This window comes from Triplophysa rosa, linkage group LG20 (genome assembly GCF_024868665.1).
Source record: "Triplophysa rosa linkage group LG20, Trosa_1v2, whole genome shotgun sequence".
NCBI lineage: Eukaryota > Metazoa > Chordata > Actinopteri > Cypriniformes > Nemacheilidae > Triplophysa > Triplophysa rosa.
This window is the reverse complement of record NC_079909.1, coordinates 8782237-8797796: the sequence shown is the minus strand read 5'-3', so window position 1 is coordinate 8797796 and position 15560 is coordinate 8782237. Positions and strand designations below refer to the sequence as shown.

The following is a 15560-nucleotide window of genomic DNA, read 5'->3' as shown; positions in this document are numbered from 1 at the left end:
GCGAGCGAGCGTGCATTCATATGTACAGTATGTGTCTGTGTGTGTGTGCTGCGCACATTGCGCTGAAGCAACAGAGAGAGGGGACGCATTTTTAGCCGTGAACAATGGCACAACAACGAAACAGCGGTGCAGAATTCAACGTTACAAATAGTTATGTTGTTGTAAGAAAAACAATTCGGCTCGTTTTAAGACTGTGGCAGAACAAAATAGCCTATGGCGGGCCGCCATAGTCTCGTCAATGAATGGGAAACACTGACCTAACGCATATTGTTGCTTTGTGTCGTAGTAAGTACAATTTTTACTGTGTTATTTGTGTCCCCTTCAAAGTTTGCTCTTGAGAAATTTTATGTTTATTGTACCCCCCTACTGTTAAATGAGATTTACGCCCATGGTGTGAAGATGCTACGGCATAATGGCCGTCGCTATGTTTCTAACGTACGCCTCTGAAAACAGACCCAACTATCGACCTTTACAGTGTCACCAGTCCTTATCGTAAACTCCAACTTTTTTGTGCCAGGAGAATGTGTAGAACACACACACACAAAAAAACATACTTTACTAAAGATTTGGCGGATAAAATCAGCACCTTTTTCGTCACCAGTGGGGATGCCTGCAGAAAAAAGCCAAACGTAGTAAATCATGTGGGTAAACCGTATTATGTGAATGAACTAGCAAGCTTTTCAGGTGTAGAAATCAATTAATTTTGTAGCAGCGGATTTGCCTCCTGAGGTGAAGAATGTACAAGATGTTGCAGGTAAACGGATTACAAAAAATTAATCAAATGCACTATTAGCTGTAACGAATAAAACCTGTAATTTACGAGGACAGATGTTACGTGTGTGTAACGAGGAAGGTGGGATGAGAGCCGTGAGGCAACGAGGCGGGGCCGGTGGCGTGAGTGATAGTGGGAATCAGCTGTGCGCACAACGGCCCCGCATGTCTCACGGAGGAGATCGGGAGCATAAGAGGACGAGCGACAGGACTACGGACGAGAGAGGACCGGGCCCGGACATTCTTTTGTATTTGTATTTTTTCAAGTTTGTATTTATGTTCTTGTGTCCGGCAGTCGACCGTGAGGTGGCTGCCGGCCTTTTATTTCCATATTATTGTTTGTTTATTTTATTAAAGTTTTTGAATGTTCGCTGGTTCCCGCTCCTTCCTTCCCTACTTTGAACTGTATTACAGTGTGCAAACAGAATTCTCAATGCAAAAACTAGATCAGAAATTCTCATTGGTCAACTGTTAAATCTTAACTTTTGCACACGCATGTGTTTTTCCACTTTTACCTTTCTACATACCTCCCCACTGATTTCAACAGATTCACAGAATACACCGAGATAGCACAAAGTTCGCTAAAAATATACGTTTGCATAGAAAACACAAGACTTAAAGTGATAGTGCACCCAAAAATAAAAATTCTGTCATTATTTTGATTGTGATATTTTTTTCTTCCGCAGAACACAAAAGAAGATATTTTCAAGAATGTTGGTAACCGAACAATGGCGGTACTTATTGACTTGCATTGGTTTTGTGTTTGTACAATAGAAGTCAATGGGTATTGTAGCTGTTTTGTTACCGACATTTTTAAAAATTTCTTCTTTTATGTTCTGCAGAAGAAAGAAAGTCATACAGGTTTGAAATGACATGAGGGTGAGTAAATGATGACAGAATTTTCATTTTTGGGTGAACATTCCCTTTCACTGAGATCGCCTATTTATTTATTACCTTTACATATCAAGACAACTGCCAGTCACCAGAAATACCAAGCTGAACTTGAGCTTGTCGCAAAATGCAGGTTCTGGTTGAATTATGGTTTACCTTCCGTCTTGGTGAACATCTATTCATGTGTCAACAATCACAGCACACAAACACAAAAATACAGACAGCTGAACAATTGCAGAGTAACTTGTTTTCATATGCGTATAACTTCCTAAACAAAACCCGACACGGGCGCTTCGAGAACTGCCACATGAAAATAATCTAGGATCTGTCACAAAGAGCCCAAGGGTTGTCGCGGCACATCATCTACGCAAACAAAAGACCACACTGATGTCATATCCATATCTGCCTTTGCGAACTGGCAAGAAAATAATATGTTTGACAAATAAAATGATGACTGGCAGATAACTGGCCCAGTATTGTATGTAGGCATTTCCATGCTGTCTTGTCTGGTGTTAACCTCAAAAAAGACACGGTGTGTCCTAACCACAACGCCTTGCTCATGTTCATCTCAGAAATCACGGTTGACTGACAGAATGATTGACACAAGCAACGCCGGATCGGTCGTACAGAGGCTCACCAATGTCAAAATCATTGTGATGGTATTTTGGCACAAAACCACCTACGCTGTGAAAAATGATGAGTGCCATAATCAAAAAAGACTGGCAGAACAAAGTAGACATTATAAAGACTCCTTCTTTTCGATGCGCACAGGCAGGACTCCAATTCATCCGCTGAAACCAGCAGCATGGGAAAAGCTCTTATTCTTTAAACGTTCTATGCTTGAGAGACACAAGGGGATGCTGGGAAATCTGTGGAGAGCCTTAACATCTGTCCACTGGCCAGGGCTGATGTCCTGCCAGCCAAGTGCTCCTCTCCCCACCGACAATTCAACAAGAAACCCAGGCAGTCGAACCTCTCGTCTCGCCAACGTCCTTGAGATGTTATTTATCCACGTTTACTTAGAATGACTTAGCCTGACACTGAGATGACTTAATAGTCACTACTGAAGATTGACGAATCAAGAATTAATGACTCCTACAACCATTTCTCAGTTGAATAAAAACCTTTATATGTGGGGTTACGGTCTTGCACTGGCGGTAATGAGATTGTACATGGAGCCGTGCACCAAATGGTCACACTAGATAATCCAAATCCATCCAACTACTTTATTTATGTTTCATAAACACTGAATTCCCTGATGATTTGAAGCTGATATGTTGAACAATAACTCGTAGGATATACGAGTAAGGTTGGGTCAATCTATACCGGTGGTATAAGTGTCCACATACGTGCAATTGAGAGCTACAAAATGAAGCTCAGCACATGGCTACCGCATCTATCCCATCTCAGCACTCTTTAAAGGAGACGGTTACTATACATCTGAGAATACAACTCTCAGAAGGGACATAACATAGTTTTCAAATCTCCATCACTTCTGGCCCCTGACCCAGCAAGGCCACTTATGAGACTGCAGGGCCAGTATGAGTAAATTCCCGCTTGCCATGGGAAGCATTAAGACATAAACAGGTATCTTTCTCTGAATGATTGAATCAGCCAGGCTGTGGTGCAGATTTAGCCGGCTGCGGGAATGAAGATAGATGTGGATGTGACCGCACCACAGCAACACGTTCCTGTGTGGATGCAGGAAAGAAAATGTGTACTAATGTCACAGATTAATATCAATGATCCAGCGTCCCTATTCACGATGATTCTTGTAATTGAAATCAGCAGGGCAGAATGCAAAGCAGCTGCAGTATCTGCAACACCTGCGTCACTGGTTAACATTTAGTTTCTGAAACCTTAAGCATGTTGTTGGGTTATTAGATTCTTAATCATTTTTTTGCCACTGGTGGGGTACTGTTTTCAATTCGCCCAAGAGCTGTCCTGTCGTAATCCTTCACAGCAAGCTTTTTTCTAGCAGGGTTGACTAATAATCACTGTGCCGCAAGGGGAAAAGAGATTGACCTTCAAAGGGATTTCTGGAATTTTTAAGGTATTAAACAATTCCGGATGCCTTTACTAAAATAACATGTAACTCAAGGACTACAGTCAAAATATTTGTAATAGAGAGAGAAGCATGCACATGTACTCAAGGGCAATAATAACAAGGGGTCACCGGATCCGCGGCGCACCGCCGACATTATCCGAGTGGCTTTAGAGGAGAATATTCCATCTACTAACAGGCTCAGCTGAAGCAGGCGGTTGCATCTGCATGTTTCAAGCTTAACTAAAAATGTCTCAACAAGGCTAGCAAAACCAAGGTCATGGGTTTGATTTCCAGGGAATGCACGTACTGATAAAAAGCACAGCTTCTAAATCACTTTGGATAAAAGCGTCTGCTAAATGTATCATTATTCTGTTGTATTCCACTTGGTGCATCATACAACACGATTTTAATTTAAGCCTGCAAACACGCATATCTTCGCAAAAAGAGCCGGTTGCCAAGAATCCAGGGGAGTTAATACGATTTTGTTGTGGCCAAACAGAATAAAGGGAATTACAAGAGTCAAAAAGCTTGAGGCTAGTGACTCGAGAATAAATCTTTATCTGCCCGGGCGCAGACTAACCTCTGATTCACTGCATTTGTGGGAAATATAGAGCCGTGAATCTCCTCGGTAACAAATCATAAATAAATCTTAGTGAGGGATTGAAGCGAGTTACAAGGACCAGGATAAATTACTTACATACTAACGTTTTAGTATGTGCTGATTTTAATGTGCTGATCTTCATCTAAATCTGAATATGTTCTTGCAGGTAGATCAAGGTACAGAATTTAATAGGGATATTTTACAAACTCAGGAGAAAAGTGACCTGTACACGCAGTGTTTTATAAGTAGAAAAAAACTAATTTCACTTATCTCTTACTTCCAGAGTACATAGGACTCATATCATCAAAACCAAAACACCCTCACTCCCCTGACCACTTCTTACAAACCTGGCTTACCCCGTCCTGCCCTAAAGCATCATTACAGATAAATACACTTTAGATAAAGTACAGCCAAAAATGCTGATAGGCCCATTCCCAAATTTCAGGGGAAACTATGTTTTGACCTTTCCAATTAGACCATAGTTGAAACAACGTGGTATATCTACTACTGAAAGTGACCTACGGCGACATTTTGTTTTGTTTACCTTAAAAATAAAACGCTTTTAAAGTGCCCTGCCAGTCGGCCCAAAGCAAGAACCAACACCCAGAGAATCTCTATGGGAATCGTAATTGAATGTAATGCACAGAAAGCACCTAACCAAAAATGTGTTCCACCCTCAAAGGTTTACACGCAATCCATCATCGTCCCCTGATGGGCTCAGAGGGTTCCCTGGCTTTGGTCCTGCAGTGTAGTTCATTTCTAATGTGTTAAACACGTCCATCTGTTTACCCCCAGCAAAAGCTACAGCCCCACACGAAACCCGGCAAGCGCCTTGATCATCCGCAGCGGCCGACTATCCCCGCCGAAAAGCCCACGAGCGGACCTGGCTAATATCTCTGGCTTCGTGGCAGAGATGGATGCGTCTGTGTGTCTCCATCCATCTGCCGGTACTCTCGCCCGTTCACCCTTAGTAGCTGCTGTCGACCGGCAAAATGGACGCAGTGGTGCGGCGGCTGGTGAGGGTGGTCATCTTGATAGGAAGTCCCAGTAGTGGGAGACGACTCCTGCGCACTCCAGGCTGTAAATGACTGGAATTCATGTGCGACCCAGTTCGGGTTCAATTTACCACCCTGATACAGTAAATAAAACCCCAGGGGTGCAGGCAGTTATTTCAACCTCAGAATCAGATAACCTCAAACCATTTTAAAGGTGCCTTAGACTGAAGAAAGCACAGCTGGAGTGCCTGATGGATACAAATGTGATTTCAGGGAGGGAAAGAAGTGGGTTTAGTTTGAAATTCTATGTGAAAACAGTATGCAAACCAGATCAGAAGATAGAATGACTGAAATCGAGACTTGACTCAGAATGCAATGTTTCATGTGCAACATCTACATTAACTCGTATTTTGCATTCAGGCATCAAACCTTTTATTAATATCCACATTTAGTCTAGCCTGTGGCTATACACGTCAGTGAAACCAAGCCAAATGCAGAAGGCATGGCGAAGAGAGAGCGAGACAGAAAGAGATGTATGAAGGTGAGGAGGAGCTGTAAGTAAATGGGCCCAGATGGACATCTGCTGTGCTCTTGCAGGCTGAACTAATCCCTTCGGTTAGCAGCGCTCATAGGGTAAAGCCTCTGCGATGGCAGATGTCCTCCGTCCTCTGGTACTTGCCATTTTGCCCTCTACCAAAGCAGCCACCGGTCACAAGCACTGCAGCTCATCACTTAGGCTTACGCCCCCTTAAAATGTTAAAATGACAGAGTGGTGCTATCAAATCTATAGGTATATGAATGCAGGGTCAGGACAAAGTCCCTTCAAGGCAACTCGGTGCACTCGGCAGCCATCTTGGCGATGGTATTGGACAGCTGTTTTCTGTGGAGGTAACAGACACGCAGGTAAAGATCCTGTCTATTTTGTCTTCAAAATCTACAAAATCATTGGTTAAGATCGTTTTAATCAAAGACAGTGAAATTGAGACTACGGGATTTGAAATGTACATACATTATTATTTATTTAAAAACGCAATGTATATTATGACATGGAAATATTTAAAATTCTGCAACATTTTTACCAATGTCATATTTATCATATTTACTCCTTTTTGTACAAAAGATCAAAATCATTCTGGTATTAATAGATCAACAGGTTTTACACACATTTGTTGAGTCAAAAAGAGCATAGGGGATACCATTTAATTCTGAAATATGACACATTTCATACAAATCGATCTTTCATATATAATAAAATATATGACAAATAGAACTGTACTGTAGGCGTGATAAAACATAAAACTGTATGTCTAATGTATGTAAAATTGGCAAAAAGACATGTGGTATTATTCATATTATTCTGTTAGCTGGATTTATAGGATCAACTTTTTTAATATGCATTCTAGAATAATGAAAGACAATGCTTCAGTCATAAAATACTTGTGAATGTTATTAAAAGAAAAGTTCACCCAAAAACTAAAACTCTCTCATCATTTATTACTTACCCTCATGCCCACATACAGAGATTGAATATTAAAACCATGATTTATGTTCAGCTGAACAAAGGAAATCATGTACATCTGGGATGGCATAAAGATGACTAAATGATAAAAAAGTCAATTTCTGAGTGAACAATTCCTTTAAGTGTTTCTACAATTTCCAACTCTGTGTGCGTCGTTTCTCGGAAGCATTTTCCACAAAGAAAAAATCCATCCATCATCAACAACAGAACCTACATATGAAGTACAATATAGGGCCAATATGCTCCAGTCTCTTCAGTCTAAAGAAATTCTTTAAATTGACCACCCATCTAAACAAGAGCTCTTAACAGCCAGTACCGCCAGCAGTGGCGAGGCGAAATAATGGATGAGCAACAATCCTGCAGAGTTGTTAAATGCTTGTTAAGATTAATAAACACCCTCCAATGAAGCATCTCCCCAGATGCAGTGCTTACAGAATAAGGTCAGACATCATACATGCCTCCCAAAAAACCCTGTGGCGAGCTCACGCTTAAATAAGCAAATGACTCAAGAAACAGACAGTGAGAGCACGAGAGAGAGAGAGAGAGAGAGAGAGAGAGAGAGAGAGAGAGAGAGAGCAAATGTGATTAAAGAGGCAACACTCAAAGCAAAAAACTGGAAAACGACAAAGCAAGAGTTGGAGGTTATAAAAACCAAAAGACTAATGAAACTGAAGCATTATGGGCATTTGTTTCACGCGAGAGAAAATTAATAAGCATGAAAAATAATAATCCTCTACACGAGGCCATAGAGTGATTAAAGCAAAACAGCAAAGCAATTATTACAGGGTGCACGACGCGGTGAAGTTTTGACAAAGAGAAAAACAACCGAGGTAACGGCCCGCGAGCGCACACACCTCCAGCAGCGCTGCCCGTTGCCACAGCCAGCCAACCTCTCACACGCCGACTAACAAGTGCTGATACGCTAGGCATCGACTCATATCACAACCCATTTAGATCCACCTAACAGTTCTACTGTAACCCAGTGTGTCATTCTGGAACAAATGAACAATCGTTCTCAACAAGAATCCAAAGATTGAAGACGATGAGAGGAGATGGAACATCAATATACTTGGTAATTGTTGAAAATCTGGTGAAGTTGTTTCCTGAAACTTTCAAGCTTGTTAGAAAATATGATTTTTAGACCAACAATCAATGTTGCTAGCAACAATCTTGACTGAGTTATTTCCAGTGTTAATTGACCCTTCAGAAAAGCGCTTTATTTTACCGTGTTTAGTCATTCGGGTCAATGCCCAACATATTATGATTGTATTACTTGAATCAATTCTTTCAACTTTGACTTCTTCAATTTACTCTGTTTATTTTTTTGAATGTTAGTGCATTTCATCATCTTGCAGTATTCTACTCTTGTCATCAGAATTTATTCAACACTATGTTTTAATGAATATTACGCGGCTCTCTGAAATACTTAGTTCTGAACAACGGCTAAAACTAAAAACACACCGCTTATACTGGTGTTGTGAGTCCTCTTGACTGATATTGACCGACATTATGCTGTCTTTTTTTCTCATGGCAACATGAATTTGTTACAAATCAGAGATCAATATTTCCATCTAATTATTTATGTTTCAAGTAGCTGTGTACTGTACATCCAACCAGTTGTTTATTTTTTATAAACGGGTTTATTTTGCGATAACAACCATCTATACAGTACAGATGCATATTCTGGCCTTCGTTATTGGTGCACTTCATCAACAAACCTTTGTTTTTACTGTAGTTGATGAAATAATGTTTCTTATTCCTGTTATTTTGCACAGGCATGGCTCTATTTTAGGTTCAAAACATTGAGAAGTTAAAACCCTGGACTTGTTTTTAACCTGCTAAAGAATGTTGGTAGGCAGCAGCATTACCCCCCCCCCAAAAAAATATGATGATGGCGGTCGGTAAAACAGGGCCCTTATGACGGCTGATTAGCTGTGGGAGAGCAGTTTTAGTCGGGCAGGCATGACAAGCGTGACTCGCTCCATAAATCTACAACGGTTCTGATAATGACACTCAGACTGTGTGCTGCGCTACAATCCATTAGGCCCTCTCACATCACAACACCTTTTCTGTGAGCTCAGACGAACCCCAGACAGCGATGAGAGAAACACAGCAGCCATAAATTAAGGGTTGTGGCATGCGGGCACATGCTTAAACCCCCTAATGGATCTATGTGCCTTAGATAGAGCAAAAAAACAGTCATCAGTGGTATATTTGTTAGATGGAGATGTGTGCTGGCTGCATCATTAGAGGAGAAAGATCAGGTCGGGTCTCATTTACTAATGGTGCCAATACGGAGATGTGCATTGAATGAAATGCATGTGACGATTTGGAGCAAATTTTTGAAGCCAATTTGTTGAATTCATGCTTGAATATATTTGTGACACACAAATCAGATATGTCGGCTAATAACCTTTTACTGTTCAAAACCAAAAACATTTTATTGTAATTATATAGACAGTAAAATGTTTTGTGGGACCAATAATTTTACTGTTTTATCTTATAAAACATTTTTGTATGTCTGAGATTCTGGAAGAAATGTCAATTTACAGAAATAGACTGTTAGTTAGTTGTAAAATAAAATGAAATACATGTAACTTACTTTACAAAAATAATTATATTATGTTTTTCTTGCGCCCCAGCTCCCGGAATATTACCAGAATATTTATGGATATTTTTAACAGCCTACCGGAACAAACAGTTGACATGAAGTAAAAAATGTTCCACTTCACCTTTAACTGAGAATTCACTTCTTAATTTGCTTGATCGATGTTATATCGTGAGATGTTTTCCTCAAAATATGCATGCATAAATAAGTTGCTATATTACATGGAAATAAAACAGGGGTTTCATTATTGTAATTCCGAATAATAATTGCGTTTATCACTGAAGAGTGACCGCCATTTGCATATAAGGACAACAATGACGGATGCATTTCTTCTACGAACACAATGATTCATTAGCATAAGAACCACACAGACTAATATTGATGAAGCAATCTAAGTAAAGAATCCATGTCGTATGAATTAATTAATCTCCACGTTTCTACAAAAACGCAAGCATATCTAGACCCCTCAAATGTGTCGAACATTTCTCGCTTTTTGAGAGACTCTCCAAACGCATTAATGAATGCAATGCCATTCGCTTGAGGCAACCTCAACTGCCTGTATCATTAACTAAAAATAACCAATTATATCTCTATCCATGCATCTGCTGCTTTGAAAAAGATCTACGGCTTGAAGATAAGAAACACTGAGAGAGAGAGAGAGAGAGAGAGAGAGAGGGGGGTTGGTGTTTTGAGAAAATATCTGGCTGTGATTGAAACTGGAAGGTCATAAAGCTTTGATAGCCTCAGTATTTACTATCACCTTAAATCACGCACAACTACAGCCAAATTTTCTATAACAAGTTTTCATGCTTGCGTGCTGCTGCGAAGACCGCCGCCACTTCCCGTTTTATGCTTATGAGCTACAAGCTATTCACATGCGACTAAATCATCTTTCACTGTGAAAGTGAATCACGTATCAGCGGAGAGAAACAATACCAGAACAAGCTATTTCGAGAATGTCACAGCACTCGAAACATGGAATTGTGGGTAAAAAGTCAAGCGCAAGGGAAACTGCTTACCGAGCACACCAAGCCGATAGTTGACGGTTATGACGATGACGTTGCCGTAACTTGCCAGGATGCTACCGTCAAACATATTTCCCGTGCCTTCCATGTAGGATCCTCCGTGTATGAATACCATCACGGGTTTAGGGCTCCCGCTCTCACGAATGTCTGGAAAAAGGAGGACAGAAGCGATTAAATGAAAAATGACTGCAGACAGCTGGAGATGCATTCATAGCTGAGGGCTTCCATTTTGCTCAATTTGGCCACATTGGCTTTATTTTACAGATGAGATCAGTTTTAGAAATGAGCTCATTAATTTCCTAGGCAATATGAATGTCATGTTCCTGGTGATCGGGGAAAAATCCTGATACGGTTTTAGCGTGCCTTCACTCTCTCTCTTGCTCTTGAAGTGCCTGTCAGCAGTAAAACTGAAAATTAAAATGGGCATTTTAATTTATAAAGTATCAGTTTGACTTAAGTTTTGACATCTGCCTAGGAAACACGGTGGCCAAACTTCAAGCAAACCTTGAGGGAAAAAAGGCCGTATCCTCTTTCACCTCGTCTTCTCAGATCTCATTTTCCGTTCAGCATTGAAAAAAGCACACTTTTGAAATTTCCATACGTTGCTTAGGCAGAGTAATCCACTTTAGGAAAATGGTCCCTGTCCGAGAGGGAGGTATTTTCACAAACACAAATGTGATGCAGATGATAACTTTTGTCTTGCTTGGGGGAGAGAGCCATTTCATCACGGTTGCAAAGACTTCACATAAATCTCTGTTATTTTATTGGGCATGCGGGGACCTGCTTCCGGGAGGTCTTATACTGTAACGAGCAAAAAAAAACAAATGAAGAAAGCAATCCTTTTCCAAAACAATTTTCTTGCGGCCGGTCCTCTTGCCAAGTGAAATGTGCACACAATGGTTCTTTAGCAGGCGATGCAATGTCTCATATCTTTTCTTCTCGTCTTCTGTTTTGGCTTTGTGTATCCATTTTTGTTAAGCTTAATATTAAAAAAACAATATAGTGATATATACGTAGTATATTTGAGCATTAATAAGGTCACCTCCTCAAACCCAGATAAAAAACACACACTAACAAAACTGGAACAAGAGTCATCCATAGTAAATATTTTGGGTAATTTCACATTTTCAACTTCAACGGTGTTCAAATCCATCCGGCAGAATTCTGAAGATTATCCCCAAATTCCATGCAAGAAAATCTATAATGTGTAAAATCTGCAGTGAGTGGCTCAGAGAGAATATCAGTGTCCAGCAGGAGAAAAATGACATCAAGCGATTCCTCAACAAAATAAATACTTCATTGATCTTAGTTATCCTCAGTCAAACTGACAGAAATGCTCTTCATCTCCAGACAAGCAGGCTGTTTGTATTCTCTTCATTCTTTTGCTCAGATTCTTTAGTCAAATGTCATATATCAATGATAAGACCGGTTTATCATATGTCACAAAACGATAATATAAACTAAAATACAAGTGGGCGTGCACTACAGTACAGTACATGGCAAGGTTACCTATAGATGCATATCGCAGATCTGAATGTTTATGTTGTGTTAATACTAAATCCTCATGACTTAATGTAATTCTATAGACTTTAAAGTGTTTCATGTGCTACATGCAGCACCAAAAATAATGAAATAGAACATAATATACCAACCCAACCCTACTGAGGTCATATTAGATTTCTTAAAATAACTGATTTTGTTGCCTCTAGTGTCTGTCCTCTGTCTGGTATTTCTGTGGTATTGCCAGTGGATATTTATCAACTTTTCAGTACTTTAACCGAGCAACCAATTTTCTCGCTTTTATTTTGGTACGTTCTGTTTTTTCAAATTGTTGACCTGGCACAAAAGGCCACACACTGTTATATTGTCTTCTGGGCCTATTGGTACTGATTACTTCAAAAAGTCAATATATATGTTTGTACCCTTTGTACTAAGGCGGCAGATTAATGAACGTGTCAAAAGTGCCTATTGATTTTGGTGATAGTTTGCTTTAGTAAATCTCCAGCAAATAGTCATATCTGAAGAATCCCTTGGCATTTGGAGTTGTTGCATATGATTGATGATCCCGGGATATCTCTGTGTGGCGGACCGTGCGCTGCCTCTATATCGAAAACAAAAAATGTAAACTAATTAGAATGGATATTAATATCCGTAAGTGGGCCGGAGATGTGATCAAGCCAATTACAGGATCTATGAAATGAAATCAGAGGAGACGGTTGGCGAGAACTGTCGCTGGTGTCGCGGCAGCTGGTATTAGCAGTGTGCACTAATAAGGTAGCGTTATGTCTACATAATTAATGTGCCCTCAGTGTCTCTTCACAGCCCGATCAGATGCTGCTGTCTGAGCGCCAACCGCCAACCGCCAGCCCTTTGCCACTTAGCAAAAAACAAGGTAAAGACAGGACATGTTTGATTCGCTGAGGTGCATTTTGTTTTTAACTTTATTTTGAATTTTATTTTGGTTTTTATTATACTGCTACATACAGTATGTTATTTCAGTTTTAGTTTTAGTTTTAATTAATTGAATCATTTAAGTGCCTAACTTCAGCTTATTTCAGTTTATTGCTAAGAATAAAACTATTTTTAAATAATATTTAGAAACCTTGTTCTGCACATGATAAACCGGTTTCTATCTCCAGATATTGGTCTCTAAAAAAAAGAGATCCGAACAGAAGGCTAGTAGTTGTCTTTTTGCAGACGATGTCCTTGGAGCAGACTGGGTTTGTGTTAGTCTGAGAGTCCTGGGAAGGTTATCTCTCGCTCGCTGCGAGCCCTGTTGTGAGTTTGAGCAGGTCCTTGTACAAAAAAGAAAAACAGGGCTTTTCACAGACACTGGGGTTGCAATGAAAAGACCTGGTGACCATTAGAGCCTTCATAACAGATGCTCATCTTGATGGTGCCATTCAGTAGAGTAGCAATCTGAGAAAGCACAACACGCTGTTATCGCCAGGGCGGTCCTGATGTATGTGAAGGTTTTGCCATAGAACGAATGCAGTCTCGTCTAAGATGGTTCGTGAGGTTTGTTTCCAGTGTCCAGTTGCATGTTTTCTTTCAATTTCCCAAGTATATTTGGCCTGTTTAAGAGGATTACGCTTCGGTTTCCAAGAGAGCTGATGTGAAATATTGTGGGATTCTCACTGTATATTTGTGTTGCTGTAATCTTTTGATGTGCAGATCAAAGCGAGCAGGCTCTTTCCTGGTTTTAGCCTCCTCTAATTGGTTCTTATTTCATTTGATTATACAGGAGACAGTCTTCATCGGGTTTCTGTTCTGACATGAACGAGGAAGGAAGTGCTGTTATCACACAGTCACTCAGGGATTATTATCATTACTTTTTGTAGCGCTTTAACAGTTTACAGTCCAGGCACTTAATCAATGTGTTAATTTGCTGTGCATCTTTAGATTTTTGCACAGCCTCTAAACATTGGGCAGATTAAACAGCTCGACTGTAATGGATATTGATGCACGCGGGCCGACAGAGATGCAGACACATCAGTACAGATTCCAGGAACATGCAATGCTGCGTAGGAAATTTATGAAAAGAGGGTTTTCAGTATAATTTGGGAAATCAGTGGGATTATCTCAGAACTTTTTGTTTAAGAGAAGGCAGAAGGGTTGAAAAATCATGCAAAAACTGTTAAGAATTGACATTAGGATTATTAGTTTGTTTTGTTTTGTTTGCTTGTCTTTGTTTTTTGTTTAGGTGAGATGCAACATATAAAATCAAAAGGAAATGATAATCGAAAATATTCAAGCAAAAACCTATGAAGGGTTATTAACAATTATGTGTCTAAAATGACGAGAGACAGGTCACATCAAGCCAAAACGACAAAACACATCCAGCAAAAAACGAGCAAGAAAAAAGAAATCTCCACTCTCAAAAAGGACAAGAAATTTAAGAAAAACAAAGAGGAAAAAACCGGAGGGTTCCTTGTCATGCATAGCAGTTTGGCATCAAAAAATACCTTCATCCTCAGCACCGTCATTATCAGCTAAATCATCATTCTGTTTCTTTGAAAGAGGACCTAGGATCAAGAATGGAAAAGATGGAGCACACAGAAAATACAAGAGCAAACAAGTCTTCAAAAAGTGCTTCAAAGACACAAAGAACTCGCACTGAAATTCTTGGTTTTAAAAAAAATATAAAAGAAATTAAAAGGGAAGATCTGAGTTAAAAGTTAAAGTAATCAAACATTCTTCAAATCTTCGAAAGACAATAAAAGGGGGCCTTACTGATTTATTAATTCACTTAATCAAATATTTGTTCAAATCAAAAATATGTGTTGATGGTTAGTGTTCTTTTAAAAAAGATAATAATTCAATCATTCTGTTTTTCTGATGTTCAAACGTGTTTCCATCTTACAGGAAAATTGTATACAGCATGTATCTTTCAACCACATTTAACATAATAATACAATCAGAGCAGCCAATGCAAAGCGTTGTTAATTCGCAAGATGCTCATGTGAGCGGTCATTTCACACAGATGTTTGATCTCCTAAAAATACGAAAGAAAACTTTAATTGATCTAAACATGCTTTAAAAATGGTTCACACTACTCCAAAACATACTGGGGGTTTAGGACAGTAGGAATTAAGCTTAAGACAATGTATTATTTTTAAAGTTTTCATTGAAATAACAACGCAATGTCAAAGGCTGATGCAGTTTAATACTGGCTGTCATTTCAGTGATACACGTAATTCCAGACACACAAACACATGAAACCCACAGATGAACTCACGCACACAGCAAGCAAGCCTATTTAAAATGACCCAGCGGCGGGTTTCAGAGCGCATGCAGGCATGTTTGTGTAAGAGAGAAAGAGGTGAGGATGTGCAGCGTAGGAAGATTGGGGGATGAAGCAGCACTCTCAGCCAAAAGTCAATCTGTCCATTTAATCAGACAGCTGGGGCCAAAACCCATGACCCACACATTCTAATGGACCAGCACAGGGAAGGGAGAGGGATGTGGGCCGCATTGCGTCCATTTTATTTTGGAGAACCAGTGTGGTATCCAGTGTGGGTCAAGTCCTTCAGCTGTTGTGTGTAGGAAGCAAACATTGTTGTTAACATTATGGTGCCACTCCATGCACGTTTCTCTGGAAAA

The 15560-nt window shown here is 39.8% G+C and overlaps 1 protein-coding gene across 6 annotated transcripts in view; it reads right to left on the bottom strand.

Annotated features, from left to right (window-relative positions):
- nlgn1 (neuroligin 1) overlaps window positions 1-15560 on the bottom strand; it is a 233480-nt gene that overhangs the window by 101888 nt on the left and 116032 nt on the right. For 5 of the 6 annotated variants that reach the window (XM_057361845.1, XM_057361844.1, XM_057361849.1 and 2 more), the window contains 2 exons: window positions 14423-14482; window positions 10452-10604 (listed from right to left, as the gene is read on the bottom strand). In XM_057361845.1, coding sequence (XP_057217828.1) covers window positions 10452-10604; window positions 14423-14482 — 213 coding nt within the window. The remainder of the gene's footprint in view (window positions 1-10451; window positions 10605-14422; window positions 14483-15560) is intronic. The other variant, XM_057361850.1, reaches the window with a different exon arrangement.